Source organism: Stenella coeruleoalba (assembly GCF_951394435.1).
Source record: "Stenella coeruleoalba genome assembly, chromosome: 1".
Lineage (NCBI taxonomy): Eukaryota > Metazoa > Chordata > Mammalia > Artiodactyla > Delphinidae > Stenella > Stenella coeruleoalba.
This window is the reverse complement of record NC_137169.1, coordinates 104,699,933-104,718,311: the sequence shown is the minus strand read 5'-3', so window position 1 is coordinate 104,718,311 and position 18,379 is coordinate 104,699,933. Positions and strand designations below refer to the sequence as shown.

At 39.9% G+C, this 18,379-nt stretch overlaps 1 protein-coding gene and 1 long non-coding RNA gene across 5 annotated transcripts in view; one reads left to right on the top strand and one right to left on the bottom strand.

Moving 5' to 3' along the window:
- Positions 1–12,708, bottom strand: part of LOC307194656 — a 145,857-nt gene extending 133,149 nt beyond the window's left edge. The window contains exons 1-2 of the long non-coding RNA XR_013830602.1: positions 12,626–12,708; positions 12,045–12,108 (exon numbers count right to left, since the gene is read on the bottom strand). This is a non-coding gene — a long non-coding RNA (uncharacterized lncRNA). The remainder of the gene's footprint in view (positions 1–12,044; positions 12,109–12,625) is intronic.
- A 198-nt stretch (positions 12,709–12,906) lies between these two features.
- The window catches only part of WARS2 (tryptophanyl tRNA synthetase 2, mitochondrial), an 89,766-nt gene continuing 84,293 nt past the window's right edge, over positions 12,907–18,379 (top strand). For 2 of the 4 annotated variants that reach the window (XR_013828015.1, XM_079919489.1), the window contains exon 1: positions 12,907–13,009. Coding sequence is in view for 1 of the 4 variants with exons in the window: in XM_079919489.1 (XP_079775615.1) it covers positions 12,920–13,009 (90 nt within the window). In the remaining 3 variants the exon portion in view is untranslated. Of the gene's footprint in view, positions 13,010–13,213; positions 13,352–13,403; positions 13,483–18,379 lie in introns of those variants that run through there. The other 2 variants (XM_079919491.1, XM_079919490.1) reach the window with 2 other exon arrangements.

Genomic DNA, 18,379 nt, shown 5'->3' with positions numbered 1-18,379 from the left:
GGGAAAAAATGAAGTTGTAGAGTTTGTAGGGAAGAAAAGCATGCGGGTTTTGTGACATCTTTGTCATATGCACAGAATACTTCCGGAAGGATGCATAACAAATGACTAACAGTTCTTCTTTGGGCAGCAGGATTCAGGATCTGGGATAGGATATTGGAGAAGAGAATTTTTACTTCTTGTTTTGTATTTTCCTTACAATTTGAATTATTTTTGTTTACCATGTGCATGCATTCCTTTTAAAATTGAAAAAAAAAGATATTTTCAAGAAGCCATTTCCATGTTCTTGTGCATGACTCTTACCCACAGTTCTCTGTTAAGTAGATCATGATGCATTTGTTTCTCACTGTTTCCTGAAAGTTTTCTTTTTTCTACATCTTTCCTTTTCAGTAGCCATTCTACATAATGGAAGAAAATGGCTGAGTTTTGTCTAAATTATAGTAGGACTGGAAGGGAAAAGAAAAGCAAGTTGGGCTTTGTCTCATGTAATTTTTTTGTGTTATAATAAAACATCTAAACTCTCAGGCAACACACCAAGATAAGCTTAAGCAAAAAGTAAAAAAGAGCAAGAAATCTGAGGTGGAGAGCTTGGGATGGAGATGCACAGAATGTCTGCCTCCCCAACCATGATTCTAACATTCCTAATTGTTTGTTATATGTTTACTTTCTATACCCTGGAGACCAGGAAATAGTTTTCTCATACCAAAAATTACATTACAATTGTAAAATGTGCTTAGTTATTTTGTTATTGGAGAAGAGTTGACGATTATTTGAGAAAGATTAAGAATTACTAGAACTCACTAGAACAAGGCTTTATGAAATAATATCTGACCATCTTGGACCTATAAAATTTTTTACAGCCACACGGAAAGATAAATATTGGTTAACTCGCACACTAGCCAAGGTGAAAATCGGACAGCACTGGACACAGGGCCATCAGCATCTTATTCCGAGAACTCACAGCTGTGTTTCAGAGCTGAAACATATGATGGTTGGCCATGTCATTCCACAGTACTGACATCTTCTAAAAGTACTGGATGGCATATGTAAATTAAAATAAAATGAATATTTAATTTCATTTTTAGAATATTTAAAAGTATTTTGCAATTCCCCTGGAGAAACTGCAGGCTCTCTGGACTGTTGCAAAGCCAGGGCTAGCGATCCCTGCCAGGGAAGACGACTGACGCCAGCTGCTTCTGAGAAGTCAGGGATGGTATGAAATGGCACCAAGACGCGTCACTGTCACTTGTTTGATTGGAAAAAAACGAATCAAGCAGTTGACTTCTCCAAGTAGGTACCCGAGCAGTGTTGTTGTTCAAAGATTTCTTGAAGGCCTGCATTGCCAATTCAGTGAAAGCCATGCCTAAGCGCTTCCCCCACCATCCCTGACCAATTCCAGCAATGGAAAACCATCTGCATCCTGGCTAAGCCCAGAACAATTGAATTCTCTGTGCAAAAAGTAACCATTCCTCCCACCATTCCTGTGTCCCATCCAAACACTGATGTCTGCTTCAGTCTGCAAGGGACTGAGGGCATAGGCGGTTTCTGCTTTAGTTGTGTGAAAGCATAAACTAACATCTGCAACTCACTTTAGAGTTTTCAAAGCATTTTTCCCTCATATATCCTATGTTTATTCTTTATACACAGCCAAAAGTTAGAGGGCAATTAAAATATAATTTTTATATGTACGCAACCTACATTCCCTCCTCAGCCTCTCAAATCAAGTTGAAAATGTCACTGGTGAATATTAATTTGAGAATTGTGGGAACATTTTTGTTTTCTTAGAAATAATAAATTAAAATTGAAAATGATTTTTCAGCCTTCCAAAATGACAGCTTGACTTCAGATATTTCAAAATTTGCCCAAACTAGTACCTACACTGTTTTATAGTATTCAGTGCAATTAAGCAAATATTTATTGAGCACCCCCTGTGTGCAGGGCATGTGCCATACAACCTCAGGCAAGGCTGGTGGATGCTCTAGAAGGATCTTAGGAGTCCTTCGGAGAACACAGACAGTCTTGCGATTGGGGTAGGGTATGAGAGACTCTATAAAATATGGGCGCACATGGCGCTGAAGGAAGCACCAGGAGGGGTGCTAACCCCATCTTGGGAGAAAAACATGTCTCATGCGGCTTTACAATAGATAGCCACCACATCTTCACAGTACGTTAAGGAGAAACATACTGTTTGAATTATGGAAAGTGGTGTGAAAGCATCTTGTTTGGGGAAAGCAAATGAAAACATGCATATTTCCCCCTTGGCTTTGTCCACGTTCATCATGTTTTCTTCCAAGTCCCTCCCTTATCTCACCATGAGCTGTGACTCCTCTTGAGCTGTACAGGGTGCTGGCTCTAAACAGATTCATGGGAAAGGGCCTGAAAATGCCTGTGTCATGCCAGGGCATGGGAGGCAGTGAGTGAAGGGACCAGGCAGGGACAGCAGGACAGTGTGGAGAAGGCATCCACAAAACAGCTGGCTCTGGTTAGCAAAACACCCGACGCCAGGGATAGGCAAACCTTGATAAGGATCAGACTACTCAACTGAGATATTACTTTTGGGATTCTCTACTCACCACCCCTCCACTGCAACGCTGTCCTCCAGGCAGGGTTAGATTCCCCTCTCTGGGCCTCCACCGAAACCCTGCTTCCCTCCCTGGTGACATTTGCTTGAGGTGGGGCAATCTGATTCTCTGTTCACTTGTCACCCCTATAAAACTTTAAGTGTGTGTAGTTCAAGACTTTTCTTTCTTTCTTTTTTTTTTTCGGTACGTGGGTCTCTCACTGCTGTGGCCTCTCCCGTTGCGGAGCACAGGCTCCGCACGCGCAGGCTCAGCGGCCATGGCTCATGGGCCCAGCCGCTCCGCGACATGTGGGATCTTCCCGGACCGGGTCACGAACCCGTGTCCCCTGCATCGGCAGGCGGACTCCCAACCACTGCGCCACCAGGGAAGCCCCGCAAGACTTTTCTTTTATCTCCAGTATCTACCACAGTGTGTGGCTCAGAGTATCTCGCAGAAAATATCTTTTTTCTATCTTTTAAATTAAAAAACACTAGAAATCCCCAAAGTAAAATTCCATGGCTTAAAAAACACTACATAGAGATGTAAAAGTTACCCTTTCATATCCTCATTTTTCTTCTGCTAAAACAGATCTATCAATATATATAGTAAATATTGGTTGAGTGAATAAATGAGTGAATAAATAAATCTAAGAGTTGAAGAGGCTGAGGGAAGGAATGTCAGAAGTTAAGCCAACAATCCGAAGGATCTCCCCATCTCAAGATCCTTAACTTCATCACATCTGCGAAGTCCCTTTTGCCATATGTTTCTGGGCTTTAGGATGTAGACATCTCTGGAGTCCATTATTCTGTCTACCATAGAGTCTGTGGAACAGAGAGACAGAAGATCTAAGTCTTACTAAGTCCAGACTCTCCTTCTAAGGAGCACTTTGACCTCATTCACTTTCTTTCTTTGGATCTTAGTTTCCTAAGCCACAAACTGGAGAAATTCATTTAGCAAGTATGTTATTAGTCATGCACTTTCTAAGTTTTAGATACAGGATAAAACAGACAAAAGTCCCTGTTTTTATGATGCTTACATTCTAGAGAATGAGAAAGTAAATTAAGTAAAATATGTTAGATGGTGATAAGCATTGAGGGCTGGTGAGGAGACCAGAGTGTCCAGAGCAGAGCAAGGTAAAAGGAAGGCAATAGGCAAAGGAGTCAGAAAGGGAGGCTGGGATGGAGAATACAGATCATCTGGGCCTTATAGGTCTTGGGAAGGACTTGGGAAGCCACTGGAGGGTTTGAGCAGAGGAGTGACCATGATTTACAATAACACACTTTTTTTTTTTTTTTTTTTTTTTTTTTTTGTGGTACACGGGCCTCTCACTGTTGTGGCCTCTCCCATTGCAGAGCACAGGCTCTGGACGCACAGGCTCAGTGGGCCCAGCCGCTCCGCGGCATGTGGGATCCTCCCAGACCGGGGCACGAACCTGTGTCCCCTGCATCGGCAGGCGGACTCTCAACCACTGCACCACCAGGGAAGCCCAATAACACACATTTTAATGGGTTGCTCTGGCTGCTGGTTGAGAATAAACTGAAGGGGACAAGAACAGATGCAGGGAGACGTGTTAATACCTTATTCCCCTATCTTCACTCCTCTGTACGCCTTTCTATTTGCATATCCATGCTTCCTTTACGCGTGTAGTTATCCCTCTTAAGAGCATCCTGCTCCTCTTTCCAATTTGAAATTCCATTCACCAGTCAGCTCAGTGCTCCTCTCAGAGCTGTCGGGGCACTTGGGGAACTTGGCATCTTTGGGTGAGGAAAGTGGGGCAAATACCCTTCGGAAGCCTGTCCAAGGTCATCCAAATAGTAAATAGTGGACCCAGGGCTGTCCCTAACGTGTGATTTGAAGGAAATTAAAAGATCTTCTTGCTATAAAGACACTTTCCCTGGAATAGTTTGTGTTTGCAGTTTCCCTCATTAAATTGTGATCTGGAAGAGCACAGATAGTATCTTATTCGGCTTTGTGTACTTAGTGCTTAGCGTGGTGGCTGGCACGGGATAGACACCCAGTAAGTTTCTGCCAGATGAGTAAATAACAGAATGTCAGGCCCTGAAGAGTGTGTGTTATTAGCATCATGTTGTCAAACTTCACCCCACCGCCTCCTGGTGTTGAGTGTCAGACAAACGGAAATGTCTAAGAATCTATGAGACCTAGGCTGAGTGTTCTAGGAAGAGAGACTTATTAACAAACGGAGCCACAGCAGGATTGGAGAGGGATCCTCCTAACCCAGTACAGATCAGAGCCAGAGGCCCCCTTCTTTACCTTCCCTCCTTGATTCCCTAGTGGTTCTAAGACAAGAGGGATAAAATAAGTTCTAAAGGGGTGTTATTCTCTGAGGAGGAACCACAGTCCTATTTTGTGTGACCTGTGCCCTAGGCATGTGGATTTTGTTTTTATTTAGGTGACTACAGTGACAATAGAATTGACAGGTGTAGCCGGGGCTGGTGTGGGAGCTGTGCATGTCGACCAGAAGGGATGTCCCAAGAAGTGCATCCTTGTTCTGTCAGGGGCTTTGTGGACTCATATTGAGTGATCTGGTTGCCACTTTTTAGAAATTGGGGGACCTGAGTTTACACTACCATGTCCATGCTCTAGAATGGCACCTATACTATTGTATTTTAGCAAGTTTATAAGAAATCTTCCCTGCAATACTCAAGCTTCTCCATGGTGGAATCCATGTCTTTATCCTCCATGGTTTCCCAGTAACTTAGACAGTCTCAGGTTAACAGTTGGTCAATAAGTGTGGGAAGAAGGTAGGAAGGAAGGGTGGGAGAGAGGCAGGGAAAAATGCTGGCATTCCAAGTCCTCTGTCTCTGAGGTTTCAGAGTGGGAACTAAGAAACTACAGCCAAGAAAAGAAGGCGGTACATGGGATAACATAGAAGAAGCATTGCATGGTACCTGTAGTGACACAAAGATTACACTTCTAGTCCTTCAGTTTCATGGGCATGCAGTAAGCATACGTTAAATGATTTTTGAATGAGTGAACAGTATGAATCAATAAAAGTAACAGCACATTTGCTGGACAACCTTTACAGTTAAATGATCTCCCATCTCCTCCAGTTCTTACTCTGCCTCTAGGTTCTCTCCCTGGCACCAAATTCCAAACGCCATCTCCCCCTACTCCAATGCATGTGATAATATCAGAAGACTCGTTTTTCCACCTTTGTTTTGGATTTATCATCTAATGATTTTCTCACTAACAACACCCTTCAAGTTAGTCAGTTTGGTTCGATTCCTCCAACACGCTACTCAAGACACAGTTTCTGGATCTTTCACAGATTTAGAATGAAATGATTAAATAGTCACCGAGGTCCCAGTGGGACCATCTGTCAAAACGTGAAGATAGTTCAGCCTATCAGCCTATAGATGTATTTCCAAAGCACTGGGAGATCTTTGGGTTAAACATGTAACACCTGCTTGAGTGTAAGCTTATATAGTTAAGGGCAGGAAGAAACCTTGAACATCATCTGCTTCAACCACTCCCATTTTTTCAGATAAAAAGCAAGTTGAGAGGTTAAGGACTCTTCAGTGTCACTTTACAAGTTATGGCAGAGCTGGGACTGGGAATAAAGTTCAGTACACCCATTGCCTCTTGGGACACAATCTCTTCTCACATAATCTTTCCTCTCTTGCTTCCGGTTGCTTCAACCCTCCTGACGGAAGTTTATCCTCTGAGATGCAAAACTGATATCGACAAATCCTTAAAAAGAGATGCCAGCAAACAGAGAACTTGATGATAAATAGGGAGATGACGCAAGCACAAGGACTGAATCCAGAAATAAATCATATCTTCACATAGTGTTTACTGAAGTTGCATTTTGAATAATTTCCATAGAAATTATTTTACCCACCACAGGAATGTTACTCCCTCCCACAGGGATTTGACCAGACAGAAAGAGAAGCAGAAGGGAAGAAGAGCGGTAATTTAGATTTATATATAAAACATTAGCTGGAACCTAAGTAATAAGCCTCAACTAATCAGAATATTTTATGCACTCTGCCTGTTAGTGGAAAAAGCAAACCACAAGAAAGCAAGCATATATCAGAGATTTAAAAAATGCTTCTAGGGCTTATTTTAGGCTTTACATTTTTTTCCTAATTCCCTGCACTATCTTTAAAATATCCCACTGCACACCTCCCTCCTTCTCCTCACGTGTTCATTTGTTCATTTAATCAATCTGTCAATATTTATTGAGCCCTTTTCTGATGTCCCAAGTACTCTGCTAAGTTAGAGATGAAAACATGGTTTTCCATCAAGTTTAATGCCTGCTTAAAAGTTATCCTAAAAAAAAAAAAAGTTATCCTAAGAAGACTGGGAGTTTTTTCACTTTTTTTTTTGTTTTACAGTTATATTTCTAGTTCTATAAATGGATAGTTCTGTACTGAATATTTCCATTTGGCCGTCCAGGTGCACTGTGTACCATTTTGCAACCTGTCGTGTACTTCTTGGGGAGTAGGGGTAAGGACTGACCCTTATGGAGCAGATAAATCATGTTCCTTTGCCCTGGAGTTCAGCAAATGAGAGGAACCGACAGGTCAGAAGATCAGAGTGTGGGAGGAGAGACAGGCAGGGCTATTCCCATTCCCCATACCTGCCAAGCTGTGGATGGACAGTGGCTACATTCCTCTCCTAAAGATCACAGCATCTGTTAGGGAACCCTTCCTAAAACACTTGGATTAGCAACTGTCCTATAAATCATTGTGATTGACAATTACAAAATAATGAGTATATTTCTGAGAAACAACAAAAAGCAGTGTAGTTGGGAGGTAAGCAAACTGCTACCTAAAGTAGCTACAGAGGATGAAAACAGGTCAAGATACTCTTCCCACCTACCCTTTGAAAAGTGATCTTCGAAAAGCCACTTCATGTTCACAGTTGGGTGAGAAAAGGTTCATATTCTCTGTTTTTCGTAAACCTAACCCTGCCGTGCCAGGATGACAAGTAGGCCCAGTTTTATTCGGTTGAGAGTAGCTGCCTGGGGCACAGTCTTGAAAAACTTGTGAGGCCTGTTCTCAATATCTGTATGTCAGTATCTGCCAGGGACACGGGTCAGGGCATATGCTTGAAATATGGATCCTGACTCTAATACCCATCTCTACACTTCTAAATGAGTCTGATTTGGGACAGTTAGATTCTGGGACAAAAACTAGTTTCTAGAATCACAAGAGTTACAATTTATGTCATTTAGCCCTCCTACTTTTTACTCATTTTACACAAGGAAAAGAGGCATATGAAGATTAAACGGTTCACTGAGATCAGGAATGGAACCACCATACAAATTTTCTCCAAATTCATGCTCGTTTCTACTTATTAAGGACAAAAAGTGAAAAAAAAAAAAATCACTGATTGCAACTGTCAGTTGAGTTTTGGAAAGTCCAAGAGAATCTAACTGGTTAGAGATGGGATTTGACAGAGACAGTGAGGGTAACACCCTCCCTGTTTTTAGAGAGATTAAGCTATCTTTTGGTGTTGTTTTTAGAAAGATCAAGACCTAAGGATTATGTCTGACTTTCAGTGGTCACAGCTAGGATCCTAGAATCACACCAGACAGGTACAGAGTGGGCAGGAATCTGATGTAGTTTGATTACATAGACAAAATAGAAAACAGCTTATCTAAAGACACTCCAGGAAGCTTTTTGGAGACCTTGCTATAGTTCTTTTTGTAAAACATAAATCCAGAAGAGGGAAGCCTACTCACCCTAGTTTTGAAGTAGCTGAGAGCAAAGGGTGGTAATTTAAAAATAGCATGAGTGTGCAGATAACATATGGATCTTGTCTTTAGGGCCATACCACCTGGAAAAGATATGGCATGCAAAGAGAGATAACAAAGTAAGATGTTCCTTCAAAACTTTAATTTGCTCATTGCTAAGCTCCATTCCTCCATGGAACATATGTCCTAAGACTGTGGGTGGACAGTGGGGATGGGGACATTGGGAAAAACCTCTTACATTCCTCCAAAATTATGCTCTTCATTCTAGATCCATACTTAAATAAGGCAGCAATTCTCTGTCTTCTTTTAAGATCTGTATTCTAATGTTGAAAAGCAGTTTGAAAAAGAGTATGGAGAGAAAACATGAAAAATGAACAGGAATCCCAGGGCCTGCAACACCCCCATATAATCAGTCTTCTTCCTGGTACTGCACACGAAGGATTCTACAAGTAATGGAGTCAGTTGTCTGAAGATCAACAACTGTAAATTATTCACTTATGTCTGCTCTGGCTCTCCCCATCCTCACCACCCTCTCCCAACCCTGATCAAAATGTCTTCATTGTTGTGGAGTAGGAAAGAGTCCTTAAGGTAAGAAGGCGAATCTAGAAAAGACTATGGCATTGGCCCTTAATTTTAAGAAAAAGGTACTCCGAGAAAAATTCTACTTTGCTATCCACATCACCCAGCCTCTCCCTTGATTTTATTTTTTTACCTTCCAGGAAAAAAGTGATAGTAATGCTACCCTTCAAGCACCAAAGCAGCCTTCCCAAAGACCAGATAAGCCTCCTGATTACTACCCTCATACAAAGAAGAAGCTACAATTTGCGCTTCCCCAAAAATTACTAGGGAAAAACAGCATCTTTTAATGTCAGGGGTGGAGAGATGAGAGCATCAACCCTTTAAAACTCAGCCATTTAGTTGCTCTGACTTTGAAGCATGACAAGGATGTGCCCTCAGGTCAAACTGTTCCTTGCTTGGACCAGCCCCAGCCTTAGCTCCTCCAGCTTTACCGTGGTGTCACTTAAAGGAGAGCACTCATCTGGGGATCAAAGTCCTTCCTATTCCTGCTCTTATTTGTTGTGTGATTTTTCATTAAGGTACTTAATATCTCTGGACCAGTTTCATCAAATATAAAATGAGGGGTAGAACTAGAATTACGCCAAAGGTGTAAAAGAACAATCTCCAAATCATTATTTTTGTTTCCCATGTATTTTAGTGACTCTTGGAAACTATCTCACTCTAAGGGAGACTCTGCCTCAGTGTGATTTAGGTCACAATGAGTCCAGCATAAGACAGTATGGCCAGAGAACTGTGGCTGTACCCCAGATTATGAAGCAAAAGGTTTGCCTTCATTGTGGAATCTCTCCCTCTGTATTTGAAAAACATATTCAATATAAATGAAAGGTCAGAGGTGAATGGATTGTGCTTCAAGTAAGTTTTGAACATAGATGCCATCTAGTCTTTGCATTCTGCAAAATTCTTCTTTAAGTGAATAAATGTGTAGGGTAACTCTCCATTACCTTGATCAGCATCTAATACCAACCTGACACTTAGAATTAAATTAGAGAAACAAAATTGGATACTTTGAGACTGGAGGGCTGATTATACTACCAGAGCTAAGAGTGGATTTAAACTCTTTCCTTATCCCATTTAAATCTAACTAGATATAAACTCTCCATTACTGAGGAACAGAGGTGTGTCTGCAGAGGTGGAGGTTCCCCTTGATGTTCTTGGTCAAGGAAACCTAATCCTTTCTTCTGACACACATGGTTGCAATAGAAAGCGTTCCCCAACTGCCAGTCTGGTTTTAATCTATTGTTTCAAGTAAGATGGGATTTTCAGGGAATGTTAAGGAAAGAGCAAAATTACTAGAACTTACTATAAAATAAAACTGTTGATGAGAAATCAAATTTTAAACAAGTGTTCAAAATTCTAAGCATGAACATATGCAGACATACAGTGCATGCTACAAGTATACAAAAATAAAAGGTTTTAATTTTAAGTATATCTAAAGTCTGCTTTCAATACAACATTTACATCTCATTTTACTAAAGCTCTTTGGCTTACCAAATGAGAGCCATGGTAAAATATTGCCAATAAATACAGTGGTGCTTCATTTAAACAACAATGTTGGACAATGAAATATTCCATAAGTGAACTTCCCATGTAATCAAACTAACCCTGCATTATACAAACCTTTAAAATGTTAACCATTTTATATGGAAACTTCTCAAAAGTTACAAATTTTTTCTTTAAAAGGTACACTGAAGAACATCTTTTCCTGAAGATTCAGGGTTAACATTTACAATACTCATTAAAATATGCTGAATATACTGCACTTCTTAGAAGAGCAGAAGATGGTGAGCTTAGATGATGGTGAGCTTTTTCGTGATACTTTTGCCAACACCAAAAGGTTTCGGACCGCCATTGTAAAAAAGTGCAAAAGCAGACAAAACTAGCTTGCTTTTAATAGGTCTAGTGTCTTTTCTGCTGTCAGCTGTCCCTTCTGGCTAAAAGCATACCAACCTGTCAATTAATTGCTTACTGTGTCAAAATAAAATTTAGATTTAAAAGATGTGCCTACTTTGTGCAAGGTACTGTACTAGGTGCTAGGGAAATGTAAGAAACGCAAGAGAAATCATCATGCTGGCTGAATGACAAGAGTCACCAGGTCACCACTGTGGTGGGAAACACAATTTATTCTAAGTTTGAAAATAACTTTTTTTTTTGAAGTACAGTTGATTTACAATGTTGTGTTAGTTCCAGGTGTGCAGCAAAGTGATTCAGTGTTATACATATATATATACACACTTTTTCAGATTTTTTCCCTTATAGGTTATTTAAAAATATTGAGTATAGTTCCCTGTGCTATACAGTAGTACCCTGTGAAAATAACTTACTTTAAAAAATATAGATATTGAAGTGATTACACACAGCTGTCCTGATATACATTCTTCGATGGGAGTGTCTTGGAAATATCTCCCATGAAAATATTAGCAGTCATGTATGTGAGTCTTCGGAGATAAAAGACTAAACTTACTGCTTGAGTAAATAAAGTGCGCAGGCCCTGTGACAGCTTTCTGTCAAAACCCTCATATCATTGCTAGGCTTTATCTTATAATCCAGGTGGCTGAGGATGTCAGAAGTCTAATCTTGCTAATTCCTAGGGTCATCAAATCTAATTAATATATCTGTAAAAAACTATTTTAATGCTTTGCTGTATATATGAGTGCAAAACATTTAGGCATTTATAAAACTGCATGTTTACAAGAGATACCTTGTATCTTTATAAAGATCAATCATCACTTCCACTGGCAGGGTCTCTTTCCTGGATTTCAGTAATACCTCATTTTGGGGGCTTTTAAACATTATTTGGCTACTCCTTTCAATTTCCATCATCCGACTACTTTTATTCCACAAACTGTACCTTGTAGTCTCAAAAGATTTCCTTGGATTCAGTTACCATCTGTTTTGTAGCTCAGACCTCTCTCCTGAGGTCCAGACTTATCTAATTAGTGTCATATTTGGAAGTACTACAAGCACCTCAAATTTAAAAGAGACAAAACCAAACTGATTAGTTTTGTTGAAGAATGGCATTTGATTTCCTTAGTTTTATCCTTAGTTTTGTCCTCATTCCTACAATTCCTTCCCTGCTTATTTCTGTATTACATCACTTATGCTTGAACTTCACCAGTACTATGTGCCACTCTTAAGAGACTTTTACTGTATGTTTTTAATTGATAAATTGATAAGTTTTGTCTTACCTTGTTAGATTTCAATTCCATTAAGAGTAACAGCATCCTTACTGCATTTATCTCCTACCTCTTCCTAATGAATAAATACAACAAAACACATAAAGGAATTCTGACGAATCTCTCCCAATTATATTTTTACTGATAGATTTTTGGGTGCACTAACAGAAGTAGGAGTACCATGTTAACTCTTCTCATAATTTAAGGCAAAACTCTGAACAGTTTCTTCTATCAAGTGTCATCTTCTTTCTGAAGCCTTCCTTGGACCAGGCTGAAGCACCACAGTCACAACCACCCCACCTCCCCAGTCTCGGCATTTGCTTCTTTTAACACCTCAAACAGTGCATCATTTATTTATCTGCTATCCCATTAGCCCGTGCACAACTTGAAGGCAAGATATACCTTTCTTTGCACCTTCAGTACCTAGCAGATGGCAGGGTTCAACAAACGTTTGCAGATAGAATGCATTAAAGAGGCCACATAGGTCTCAAAAGACCACTTACTGCCCTCTAACAGGATTGGGGAGGTCCCACTCCTAGAGAAACTTCTTAAAAGCTTGCCTCAGGACGGCCAGGATACGAAAGGCAACTCACTTGACTTTCTTCCAGTTTAAAAAACACTGCTACTAATATCCTCGTAGGAGACTGTCCCTTCACGAAACCTGCGCAAATATTAGGTCTCCAGGGCAAATACTAAAGCCAAGCCCCACCCAGTTCCTGACCCCGCGACCCGCGCGGCGAAGACCGGACGCCCCCAGGCACTGGCACAAAGGCCCGCCCCCCCCCCGAGGGCAAGTGCGCATGCGCAACAAGCAAAACCGCTGCCAATCTGGGACGTCCTCTCTGAGCAGATGTCACTCAAGACTAGACGGCTCCGCCCTTCTCAAGATGGCGCTGCACTCAATGCGGAAGGCGCGTGAGTGCTGGAACTTCATCCGGGCACTTCATCAAGGACCCGAAGCTGCTCCCGCTCCCCAGGTAACCGAAGCTGGCCCTTCTTCCACTAGTTTCCCATCCCGCTAGGTCCTTCTCATCCCTCTTTCCTTCCTCCGTTTGCTTCTCCCTTCCCGTTTCCTCTGGAGACTACCAAACCCTTCGGCTCCTAAGGTCGATTTGCCTAAGACTGCCTTCCTACTCGGAGCGTGGCGACGTTGCAAGGATTCGCGGTGACGTAACGCGCCCCTGGTGGGAGGAACGCGCCGCCGCTTACCCACTTAGTCTCAGCCCCTCCCCCTCTGAGCACCCTGGGAGCGCCGCACCTCCGCTCTTGCCCGGCAACGCGGGGAGCCCAGCAGTGTGTGAAGTTATACGATACCAGAGGTTCGGTCCCTCCGGCACTGCACACCTTGTCTTGATCCCGTTGCTGCTTTTACTCTCCTTTGCCTAATAGCAAGCCAAGGGTCCAGCGGAGAAATTAGAGAAGATGTCTCGTTAGGAATCGACCCGTTTAAGTAGGTGCACCCTCTTGACGTCCTCCCTCAGGCAGTGCGGTACTTGAGCAAGTGTCAGTGCATCTTCCACTCTGATTTCTCCTCATTACCGCGAAGTAGACCTGTATCTAGGAGGTTCTATGAAAGAATTTCAGCAAGCTGCCAAAGGCGTCGTCCTGTCCTGGCAGCACTCCTGTTACCATTACTCTGTAGTGTTGAGAGCATGGACACGGCCTTTAACCCATCCCGTCAGTATTTAGAATTTTACCCTCATAGCAAAAGGGAAAAACAAACAAAACAAATATATATATATTTGTTTATATATATAATATATATATATTATATAATATATATTATATATAATATATATATATGTGTATATATATACACTCTTTCACTTATGCAGATTTTTACTTCACCCAGACATTTACTAAACGTCTTGCAAGTGCAATCTCAGTGGTAGGCACTTTGCCATACATCTCTTGGGAGATAGCTCCTGGGAACTAGGGAGATCTTAGGGATTCTGTGACTATTAGGTGATTTCCTGGATTTTGTATGGTAACTGGTGTATTAGAGCACTAGACTGAAAGTTAGGAAACTAAAAGTCCAGGGATTTGTCTGCCACTTGCTAGCTGTGTGGCATGACAAGTCATTTAATCTCGCTGGACTTATTTTCTTTAGCAAAATGGGTTGGACTGATTGACAGTGTTCCTTCAAGCTTTGGAAAATCTATGGCTTCATGATTGTGAAGCCAAAGTAAAGCAGTGAGATTAATTATGAAAAACAAGATTTAAGTTCAACTTGTTATTTTAATCATCCCATAAATTACTTAACTTTATGTACCTAAGTGTCCTTCACTGATATGGGCCTCACAAGATTCTTGTAAGGATAGAGGATATTACGCTTGAAAGTTATTTGTCAAAACAACTATTTAAATGTTGTTTGAAATTTCAGGCAGCATTGTTAGGTAAAAATTGATTCAAAATTAGATAAATACATCAAATACTCCTCTCTTTGAAGTTTGAGGTTGGATTCTACAGAACCAGAATTGGTTATTATATTTATGGCTAATAGTAGCATATTAGAACCTGTGGATTCAGAGTAACTAAGTCTTATTTTTTTATTTTTTATTTTTTTGCGGTACGCGGGCCTCTCACTGCTGTGGCCTGTCCCGTTGTGGAGCACAGGCTCCGGACACGCAGGCCCAGCAGCCATGGTTCACAGGCCTAGCCGCTCCGCGGCATGTGGGATCCTCCCGGACCGGGGCACGAACCCATGTCCCCTGCATCAGCAGGTGGACTCTCAACCACTGCGACACCAGGGAAGCCTTATTTTTTTTTAATTGGAGTATAATTGCTTTACAATGTTGTGTTAGTTTCTGCTGTAGAACAAAGTGAATCAACTCTATGTGTGTATATATATATATATATATATATATATATATATATATATATATATATATATATCCCCTCTGTCTTGAGTCCCCCCCACACACAAAGTAACTAAGTCTTAGACCCAAACTTCCTCTTGTAACAAACTCAAGAGTTGAGGATGTCATAAGAAGTAGAGAATCAAAAAGAAAAGAAAAACAAACTACAGCCCACTAATGCTTGTCCTAGGAAGTTTAGGGCATTAAATCATTATAAATGCTAAAGAATAGAATTCTTAAATCTCTACTGTTGTTTCAGTGGCATTTATGAATACAGTTATCTTAAGCAACTGTTAATCTAGATGGTATCAAGTTGTAGAATTTCCAGAACAGATTAGTGTTTCAAAACCTTTAATTTAGCTTTGAGTAGAATATGAATTAAATGTAAGCAAGAGCACTTCTTAAAGCATAGTTCTACATATAAATTAAAATTTTTTTTTTATTGAAGTATAGTTGATTTACAATGTTGTGTTAGTTTCTGGTGTACAGCAAAGTGATTCAGTTATATATGTATATATATTATTTTCATGTTCTTTTCCCTTATAGATTATTGCAAAATATTGAGTATAGTGCCGTGTGTTACACAATAGGACCCTGTTGTTTATCTGTTTTATATATAGTAGTTCGTATCTGCAATCCCAAACTCCTAATTTATCCCTCCCCCACCCCCTATAATTTTCAGTCATTAAAAATGATGGTTTGAAAGACTAGTGCAGTCTTTTGAAAGACCAATTGAGAAAAGATATAAAATTGCATTCATAGTGTAACTATAATATTATATTTGCAAATAAATATTTATATAACTATATGTACAAGAGAAAAAAAGACTGGAAGGAAACAACTATTCTTAACATTTTTTGTTTCTCTTTGGTTTTCCTAAATAGTGGATTAAAAGTGATTTAAGTTTTCTTCTTTAAGCTTGCTGTATTTTTCACATGTTCTAAGTTGAAGATATATCACTTTCAGACCCAGAATAAAGTTCTAAAACATAAATCTTCAGATAAATGTATAGTCATTATATCATCTGTGATATTGTAGCTCTCTGAGAGAGATATTTACTTTCCCACAGTGCTATTATTAAAATGGCCTTAGAAAAGTTATTAAAATGGCTTTGGAAAACTAAAAATTTATGGCCATTTTTCCTGTATGTATCTTCTTTTTCTCTTGAAAAGCTTCCTTTGAAGTCAAAGAGATTTTGTGAACAGATGCAGAAATATGTGAAGGAAGAATTGGATCCTTAAACCAGATGCATTAGACATTTTTATGATATCTCATAACCTTTGTAGAAAACAAAAATTATTTTGCAGGGGTGGAAAGAAATGTATATTTATCACATGAGTGATTCTATCAAAAACTAACAAATAGCAATTTGCTTGTTATTAGTTTTGGCTGCACCAGTTACTCCCTGAGGTGAAAAGCAAAAGCGTATGAGCCACAGCAGTACTTTGCTAGAGTAATGCAATTCCTAGGTGGTTTTCATGTTTCCTTAAAAAAGCAAAATCTTGGGTAATAAGCTTGGCATTGGGGACCTTTAGTTATCTCAAGAGCAGGCTTTTGCCCCTCAAGGCTAAATGTAGAATCAAGTTTAAAATAAAAACTAGAGAGAAAACAGAAATAAAAGTGTATCAAGGCATACTCATTATGAGATGTCTACAATTTATATGAAAGTGATTTATTTTGCCAGGTGTTACCTCACAGAAAACCGCTGAGGTCTGACAAGACGAGAGTAGTCACAGAGTCAGAGGAATGAAGATCTGACATGTTATGTTTAAACGATAATGGCGTTAGGTAAATTTAAGCCTGTCATCATTGACCAAACACAGAATCCAGACTTCTTTAAGCACTAACTCATGATTGTATTGTGCAAAGAGTGAAATATTGACGATTAGAAGACTTTTGCAAGAATATTTGTAATCATTCAGGTGCAGTGTAAAGTGTCCACATTTTTATCACAGTTGGACAACACACTTCATTATTAGCTGCCCCAACCTGGGTTTGGCCAGTATTAACATACTGTGTCTACTGTTTATGGCCGCAAAATGTAGCCATTCAACGAAGGAATTGTGCCTGCAAAAAAATAGGCAATGTATTAAATTTTTTATCTTGTATTTAGTTCTCACAACAAGGCTTTTTAAAAAATTGCTCTCTTTTTTATAGCATTGTTTTAATTTTAAAATAATTTGAGATACACAAAATTGCAAAATTAGTACAGAGTATTCCTGTATACCCTTCACCAAGCAGCTTCTTCTTGCGCAATATAATACAATTATCAAAGCCAAGAAATTAACTTGGGACAATTTCAAATTTCTCCAGTTTTTCCACTAGTCTCCTCCTGGTTTATGATGAAATCTGGGATCCCATATTGCATTTAGTTGTCACGTCTCCTCCAATCTATGGCAATTCCTCAGTCTTTCATGACCTTGGCCTTTTTGAAGAGAATTGGTCCGTTATTTTATAGAATGTCTCTCAATTTGGGTTTGTCTGATGTTTTCTCATGATTAGACTGAGGTTATGGATTTTGGCAAGAATACTCCAGCAGAGATACTGTTCACAACACGGCTTTAAGGCAGGTATTAAGGCCTATTTTAAACATACGGGAAAAAAGTAAAAGACCTTATTTTAAACATATGGAAAAAAAGTAAAAACATATTTTACCTTTTAGTTAAGTGAAAGCTAATTAATTATGGAATTAGATGGGAAAATTTACTGTTGGCATTTCACTCCATATTTTGCAATTATAATGTGTTATTATAGGTTTCTGTGATCTTACTGCATTAAACTGGGGTAATGTTCCCAGTGACTTTTCCCTTAGCTTTTCTCTGTCTTGTATTGTTCATCCAACGTGCAACATGAGCTACTCAGCCTGGAAGGCTATCAGGAGCTGCTATGGCCATCTGGGAATTTTACTAGTTGCTAACTGTGCCAGTTTGATCAGGCTACCTCATCTCTCTGTGCTTTTCTTAAATAAGGTTGTTGCGTGGATCCACTCTAAAGCTCCTTTTAAGCTTAGTCTATGAGTCCATTTGTTTAAAATGCTTTTTAGGTTGATCTTTCCTTGTGAACTGACTTAGCTCATTCAAAACAATGATTATTTCAATTTGGAAATCTCTTTGCGTAGCTGATGGAAACTACTGATGGTAACTGCTGAAAATATAGAGGAGGAACAGTCGATAAATGCTGAGCATTTATGCTAGCAAGTCTTATGGCAGCCACAGCCAGGAAATTAGGAAGAGGGTGAGGCTGCTGACCCCCAGATCCTTTCTCAGTATACCTGTTGCATGGCTGCAGGTTACAGAACAGTCCGCGGAGGCTTACGCATATATATAGGACATATATATTTGTATATTTAAGCCTGTATGCATGCATATCCCTGTGTCTTTCGAGAAGGAGCTAACATTTAGCTAAGGCTTGTTATGTGCTAAGGCTTCTTGCTATGTACTATACACACTTTATCTTATTTACTTCTCACAAAAATCCTGTGAATATTAT